The sequence below is a fragment of the Scomber japonicus genome, chromosome 13, assembly GCF_027409825.1.
Source record: "Scomber japonicus isolate fScoJap1 chromosome 13, fScoJap1.pri, whole genome shotgun sequence".
Classification (NCBI taxonomy): domain Eukaryota; kingdom Metazoa; phylum Chordata; class Actinopteri; order Scombriformes; family Scombridae; genus Scomber; species Scomber japonicus.
The window spans coordinates 26,435,797-26,443,869 of NC_070590.1; the positions used below are offsets into that span (position 1 = coordinate 26,435,797).

General features: G+C 38.3%; 1 protein-coding gene across 1 annotated transcript; it reads right to left on the reverse strand.

Moving 5' to 3' along the window:
• Nucleotides 1-832: 832 nt before the first annotated feature.
• Nucleotides 833-7,633, reverse strand: tmprss2 (transmembrane serine protease 2). Its single transcript, XM_053331898.1, has 14 exons — nt 7,188-7,633; nt 6,900-6,948; nt 6,547-6,736; nt 5,833-5,925; nt 5,601-5,717; nt 5,384-5,513; nt 4,391-4,507; nt 4,171-4,211; nt 2,812-2,980; nt 2,282-2,448; nt 2,076-2,171; nt 1,718-1,860; nt 1,468-1,620; nt 833-1,097 (listed from the first exon to the last, which is right to left on the reverse strand). The coding sequence occupies exons 2-14, from the start codon at nt 6,912-6,914 to the stop codon at nt 1,089-1,091; spliced, it is 1,440 nt and encodes a 479-aa protein (XP_053187873.1). The 5' UTR covers nt 6,915-6,948; nt 7,188-7,633; the 3' UTR covers nt 833-1,088.
• Nucleotides 7,634-8,073: the final 440 nt, after the last annotated feature.

An 8,073-nucleotide genomic window follows, 5' to 3' on the forward strand; every position in this document is an offset into this window, starting at 1 on the left:
TTTAGTTCAGAATCTGATGAAGAGTTTATGGATATCAAAGAGAACCAGCCATACCAAACATGATGTACAGTAAAATAAGGGAACTTTTAGTAGACTGTTAAGAAGTTAAAAAGTAGTTACCATTCAGGTTTATAACAGATAGAGGAAACGGTGCAGTGTCAAAAAAGATATGATAAACCTATCAGCAACCCCTATTAATACTGAATTACATATTGGACATTGATCACAGAGACTGGTGCTTTACTGCTCCACTGTCAGTAACACAGTAACCTACTAACTGATATTGTTGTCATAAAGTACAATTTCAAAGTAGTAGTGAGAATTATCTATGAAGACATGGCAGCATCATTCAGTTTAACATGACACACACAATTAAACACACACACTGAACATAAAGTCATGTTCCTATAGATCTGCTCATGTAAACGAAAGTGGAGTATATTTAATTTATTTTAACCATTTATGTCCAGCTCTTCCCTTTATACCTGATGACATCATAATAATACAGTCTATGAATACAACCAAGTTTTTTACATCCACATTTTCTGTGTCCTATTGAACCGCTTGCCCTAAAGACAACACTGCTGCTGTTGACTATTAGCAGATAACACCCATGTTTACTTTAATATTAGATCACATTCAAACAGAAACTACAGTTTTAAAAACAACCCGAAACTGTGGCTGAAGGCTGTACTTTTGGAGGAACCTGCTGAGCAAGTTTAGTCTAATGTGAATGCATTTTTACAGCAAAACATTCAACTAAATAAAAGTTTAACACAGCTGCAAAGTAAAGCAAAGTAAAGCAAAGTCAAAATGAAGACTTGGATTTTTGTGAAAAAAATGTTTTATTGTCTTTTAGTAAATAAATAGAATAAATTTGTTCAAATACAAACATTCAATATGTAGTAATAAACATATAAAAATAAGGAAGTGACACATTTGGTTTTATTAGTAAAATCTGTGTTTGTTTGTTTTGGAAAATCTTTCTGATTAATAAGTTCCCTCGCAACTTCACAGTGCAAAGTGTGTGATAGTGAGGAACACTGATTAATGGAAGAGGATTGTCTTCATGTTCACCCACAGCTCCGTCAATATTCCTGTCAACATAAAAAAAAAATTACAATTACACATCTGCTGTGAGGACACCACTATGGACTGAATTTCTTAAGTTAGACTTGAAACCATCATCCCCATTAAACAGCTGTTTGATGTCATGTTGTATGTGCAGCAATCTAGCACATTATAAATTAAGTTTGTAGCTCCAAGCAATAATTTGGTAATCCTGTGTCATGCTGCCTGGCCTCAAACCCCAATTCACATAAATAAATAAATACTTAAGTCATTTACACATCTTCAACCAAAATGTATGTAGCTTTAGTTTTGAATCACTAAAAACAGAAGACCTCCCTTGAAAAAAAACTATCATATGACCATAAAACCATTCTTCAAGTACTATACATAACATACCTGCATTTGCTCATATATCCAGTCAATGAAGTAGGAGACGTTGCCGTAGACTCCTGGCTTATTCCTCAAAGCGCATCCAATCCCCCAGCTTGTGTCCCCTGCCAGCCACCATACATTTCCCTCCTTGACTACCAGGGGTCCTCCACTGTCACCCTGCGGCATACACGAATAATAAATAATAATAATCTCAGGTCACTGTGTGTGTGTGTGTGTGTACATGTGTGTGAGAATGTGTGGAAGCCATACTAACCTGACATGAGTCTACTCCTCCCTGCAGTTTGCCAGCACAGATCATGGTCTCAGTGATATCTCCATTTAATATCTCAGGTCTGTTACATGTCTCCCTGCTGTAGATGGTCACCTCAGCCTGATTTAGTAGGTCGGGGCTTGGTCCTGAAAAAAATGAATGATTGTTGACTCACAGTTAGCTCAGTCAAGGATTACAATGCACATCTACCTTATTTGTACTTTAAGCCCTAAAAATCAGATGACAGGAAAGCTTTTAATAAATTATTTACAGTGAGGAATGAAGTATATGTTCATAACTGTTTAATTTTAAAGGTTGGAAAGTGCATCAGGTGAGCATATACACCGAGTGTTTGGTTTACCAGATGAATGCAAGGCTCCCCATCCTGTAATCCAAGCTTGCTTTCCTGCAGACAGCTGTACGCCAAAGTTGGGGAGACACACTGGACTCACTGTTCCTGAGGCACAAAATGATAAGCTCCAAATGTTGCCTTTAACCAGTACAGAAATTATCTGACACTGTTATAATTCAGTTGATGAAATGTGAATTAAACTGGCAAGTACTCACTTGTAAATGTCAGAGGTTCTTTGAGCTTTAGAAGAGCGATGTCATTGTTATTGGTCTTCGAGTCAAATTTTTCATGACTGATGATTCTACTAACAGATTTGCCATTGCTCATTGTATGCAAGTTCACACTGCCGGATTGTACTGTCCATATTCTGGGATAGGAGTTCCTACCATGAAGGACAATACAGTCAACCATGAGGAAAACAAACCTTAGATAAGATATTTTATATCAGGTGTGGACACTGATAATGCAGGCTTGTGCACATGTAAATGTTTGATAGTGGCACTGTAATCTACCTATAAACACATGACTTATTGTGTTGGTCAAGTTCAATTTCAGAGTACTGAGTTTTATGGAAGGGCAGTAAGGTATAATGACACACACAAGCACTGTATAACATTGGGTCATAACCATGTTAAAATGTGTTTGTATTCTGCAAACTGATAATTGCAAACTGACAGCATAGAAAACTGCTGGGTTACACAATGATGTGTTCCTACAAAACTATTCAGGTAAAGGAGATGCTTACTGTTGAAAGCAGTGTGCAGCAGATACAATCCAGTAAGGGCTGATAATGGAACCTCCACAGATGTGTCTATGATGAATCTGGAGGCTGACCTGCCACGGCCAGGCTCCATCTACCGCCTGTGTACCACCTACGATACGAGTAGTGGGGGCTGCTGAACTCTGTCCACAGGCTGAGGATGGAAGAAATGACTCAATCATAAGTTACAGTAACAAACTACACACTTATCTCCTATGTTTTTACTAACAGTGTCAGGCTAGGAACAGCCAAGCCAGACTGTCAGTCCAACAGTTTGGTTGAGAATTAAATATCTCAATAACATTGGATGGATTGACACAAGATTGTAACAGTTTTTGCAAATTTCCTCTTGTGCCACCACAAGGTTGCCATTTGTGGTTCAGGGTTAAATAACTGAACAACTATTAAATGGACTGCCAATCATTTAGTATAAACATTCATACCCATCTCCTCCTGTCCTCAAGTTGAAGCACCTTGGGAAAAATACTGAACCTCAAATTGCTCCAGATGTCTGTGCACACACATTGCTAGTACCTTGGTAGTTTGTCACACAGTTTGTTTACTGTGTGTAAATGTGAGTGTGAATGAACAACAAAAACGATAAGATATAAAGCAATATAAAAACAGCCATTAACCACTAGTCAAACTTTCAATTAGTACTTTACTTTGATTTATGGCCAAACTGTAAAACTAATGACATACCCTCAGCCTCAGTTGTACTTTGCATTCAGTATACATATTAGCATCCAAACATCTAAACACTATACTTGCTAACCGTTAGCATTATAGCGCTGTCATTGAGAGCATGTAAGCATTCTGACACTAATATTTAGCTCAAAGTGTTGCCTCTTCCTGGAGTTGACTTTAATTAATTTAAAAGATCCCCTCCAGACATGTTTTGAGAGGATCTACTTCACTGTTAAGTCCATTCTCAGTGTTTGTGCACTGGAGGTTTCAAGTTTCCTCATCACACTTATGTTATACACTGGCCCATGATTAGCTCCAAACTAGTTGTGATGTCACAAATCATGCTTATAGGTACACCCCTTAAACTCAGATTTAAGGAGAGCACAGAGAATTTCCACTTTGAAGAGATGAATGTGAAAATAGCTTCTAGTGTCAAACTGTGTACATGCATCATTATGCACAGTGAAGTTCAAACATCCAACTGAAGGAATAATAAGCAAAACACATATCTGGCTGGAGGGGGCACTTTAAGTTGTTTCAGATAGGTAGTTAGATGACTTCCTGGGTGGTCAAATCTTGTAATAAATGTTTTGCACATTGAGCATCACATTACTTTGTGTATATCGCAGTTATGTCTCAGTAAAAGCTGGAGCTTACCAATACAACGAAGGCCAACAGCGTTTCCTGAGCAGCTTTGGCTGAAAAAGGAAAGAGAGACAAAAATGTACATTTAAGAGAACCATCAAAATCTAATTATTCATTATTATTTTGCAACTTCTAAATAAAACTGTGAAATGAAACTGATTAGGCTCACAGTTGGAATTAATTGCATCACTGACGTGTTGTATATATCCAGTGGATAGGTGGGTTGGTTTACCTGGGAGTTAGCTGGGATTGTAAATGTGATCCATAGTAACTTCCAGACTTCAGCTTCATGTATCCCTTTGCAGCTAAAGAACCTGCATTAGTTAGAGTGTATTGCACATAATCCAGCCTGTGGGACAGACGCAAGGACAAAAATGGAATAAGTGACATGAGACTAACATACTGTACTCAGCTGGAACTGTCAGTTTAAAGGTGCAATATACGACATTCAGCCCCACTAGATGTCACTCTATAGCACCAGCATCTCAGACCAAAACAAATAGGCATGTCATTTATTTTAATAAAGTTTGGAAAAAAGAAAGCAGCTCCTGAACTGACAGCTCAAGAAACTCATCGAACTATCAAAGTAGGCCGTGCTGTTCAAATATGGATCCGTTAGAAGATTCTGTCACTGCATTGCCTAATTCTAGCCTTACATGTTTTCAGGAACAGAAACAGAAATCTTGTGACATGCACTCGCGATCAGACTGGCTATTAAAACAAAGAACAAAGAAACTCGGATTACAACACACACAGAAGCAGTGTGACTTCATTCTCTGTTCAGGACACCATTAGTCCACTATATCCTTACATAACAAATAGTTTGCTGACATCGAGTGGAGCTGATTGTAAATGTAATGCACCTTTAAAAAAGATTAAAGAACCATACAAAAAAACACACTGCTATAATAGAGGTTCCTCAATGACAGTCATTTTGTTTGTTTATTAATGAGTGATGAATTCTAAATTTTAACTAATCTATTCAGATGCTGCTAAATGTGTGGTTCTTACTTGTGAGTTCTGGTGTCTAAATATTGTTTCAGTGGATTATTCTTACAGACAACAACACATTATGAATGAAACACTGAATACTTGTAAAGTACCAGGTATGGCTCTGAAAAACTCATGAAGATGCAGTGTGTATGTTAACTTTTATGAAGTAGTTATATACAAGACTTTGCAGAAGGGGGACAACATGAACAGCAATGAAAAAGATAATCAGCACCTATTGTAGCCCATGTCCTCACACACAGCACGCCCATAGTTGTTGTCCCAGTTGTCGGAGCACACGGGCATCCACGTCTGGCTGTGTGATGAGTAACCCTCCAGCATGAAGTTGGTCCCATGGAGGCGAACTGTAAAAGCAGAGAGGACAATACTGTTAACTAACACAAAGACAGATGCAGTATGTGGAAGATTAGGTGTTGATTTTAATGTCTTACAGCACTGAGCTTCATCCTCTCCATGTGAACAGTCCTGGACTCCATCACACCATTGAGAGGCGCTCAGACACGTCCCACCACCACCACACGACTTCCCCAGTAAACACTGGTAGTATACTGCAAAACACACATACAAACATACACAATATATATTGCCCACATTGCATACTGCACACATACACATGAGTCTACCGATATAAGCATTATAAAAAATGTCTTCAAATGAACTTACGGAAGTACCAGAGCAAGAGGCCGACTACCGCCAGGACCAGAACGGCACATAGAGACGCACACAGGATGTATTTCCAGTGGCATTTCGGTGATCCTGCAAGGCGAGGAAAAAAATTGCTTTTTTGTCTGCTGTAACTTGGTACAGTATGCAAAAGAATGCAAATAGAACAAACTTCAAGCTTTACATAATATCACATGCAAAGACAAGGATTAACTGATAAGCCTACTGTGTTGCAGATATGAAAAGAACATAGAACATCCAGTAGAGAACAACTTAGAAGAGGTTCTAACACAAGTTCAGTGCTTCACTACAACATGATCTAAAAAAATGCTGACTTTGTGATTTAAATTAGTGCTAACTGTTACATCCAGCATCTACTTCCTCTTAATCTATAACACTATCATAATCAAGTGTTGAGACATAGGTTTCTGTGGTGGTGATCGCAGCAGCCTCATAATGTATAAGTCATAGATTGTAAAGTGTGCATTGGGTCACGAATTGACATATGAATGTCTGTATCACTGGTATTAGTAGAACAAAAGGTGGCAATTGTCACGTGAAAACAAGTTAATGATTTTGTGAAAGTACAGTTGCTAACAATACATAGATATTTGCCTTGCGGTTAACTGGAAATCATTGTTTACCCACCTTTGTTATTCCACGATATCAACTCACAAAGGCTTGTGCCAAAACCAAAATCAAATATTACAGTACCTCTCTTTTGTCCTATGTTATGCGGCGTTCCAGGCGTCACAGTGTGGTGGGTGTTGATGGTTTGAGGAGTGCATGCAACATAGCTGGGGGTTTCACGCGGGAGGGAAGGGTATAGCCCCTGTTGCGGGGCGTACGCAGGGGGTCTTTCTTCCTCGTGATGAAACCCTGCATTATAGGTTCCACCATGTGCCTAGAGGAGAAGACAGTGAGGTAAATGAAGGAATCTGGGATGTGACCAGGTGGTTGAACTCAATGAATTGTTGTATATTTCAACAGGTGGAAAAATATGTAATCAGATCAAGAGTAAAAAAAATAAAAATGTTGCTTTTTTGTGTGTGTGAAGCTGAACTTACCTGATTATTAATCATTACTGAAACTGGTTTTACAGCTCGGAGAGGTAATCTGTGGAAAAGGTTAAACTGTTTTTGTTTTTTTTTATAAATCCAAATTGAATGAAGTAATAATCACAAAAAAGTAGAATTTGTTCATAAAACATAACTTTTATTTGAGGAATATCTGTCATTAAAATGTTAGGCCACAAGAAATAACATATAGGTATACTACCAAAATACATGAACACATACCATAATCATACACATTGCAGCTGGTTTCAACACAAAAACACTCATAAGCTGACTTACTTTAAGTTAAGTTCTCCTGGTAGATTTCCTTCCCACAAATACCTTCAGAGCTCTGATTCTGTCCGTCTCTCCACTCCCTGTTTCTCTCTCTGTCTCATGTTCAGCCCATTCTTCCATGTAATCAACAGCCATGACCACACCTTTTCCACACTGAGCTCGCAGGTCCAGCCTTGTTATGTGCCCCTCAATTTAAACAGCACTTGAACAACTGACCTGGATAAACAGCGAGGTCAGCATCGATACTCATTATCTTCTGTCCTCAGTCAAGCTGAGAGATAAAGGTGCATGAAGTGAAAACAATGGTCAGAGGAGCACGTCTGTCCAGCAGTTGCGGTCCACTCGTTGTCTTAATCAAGTATAAATGTGATATAAAGGCATCATGATCCTGTGTATCTTATTATATAGGTTTATAAGAAGTTATAGCACCAGTGACATTCCCCTTCAAGCTCATATATTCAGCTCCACTCTCACACAGATCACACAAAACCAATATGAAAACATTGGTTGTCAACACAGCTGAGTAGCAAACATCAGATTATATCAACTTCTCATTTTACAGTGAATCCTGCCAACTTCCTCTTCAAATTGCAGACATTCAATAGCTAAACAAGCCTTGAATGTTGTTCACTATCATACAATCTGCTCAATTTTGAATTTGTACATGCATACACACCTAAAAATATAAATTAGTGTTAATTAAAGCAGCAAGTTTAATAAAAAATAAAATATATAAAAAACAGGGGGACATGATAAGCAACTTTATAACGTGAAGCAATGCTTTCCAGTAACCAGAGCTGCCACTCCTAATGATGAGGGGGGGAGTGGTGAACAGGTGAAAAGCACTCATTGTTTGTTTGACATACCAAAAGCTAGGTTAAGTAGGATC

What these genes read in the sequence shown, in the direction of transcription:
- tmprss2 (XM_053331898.1), bottom strand. An exon ending in GCTGCACACTGCTTTCAACA is followed by an intron (nt 2,449 to 2,811) that starts GTAAGCATCTCC and finishes CCTTCATGGTAG; the next exon opens with GAACTCCTATCCCAGAATAT. An exon ending in GGGAGCCTTGCATTCATCTG is followed by an intron (nt 1,861 to 2,075) that starts GTAAACCAAACA and finishes CATTTTTTTCAG; the next exon opens with GACCAAGCCCCGACCTACTA.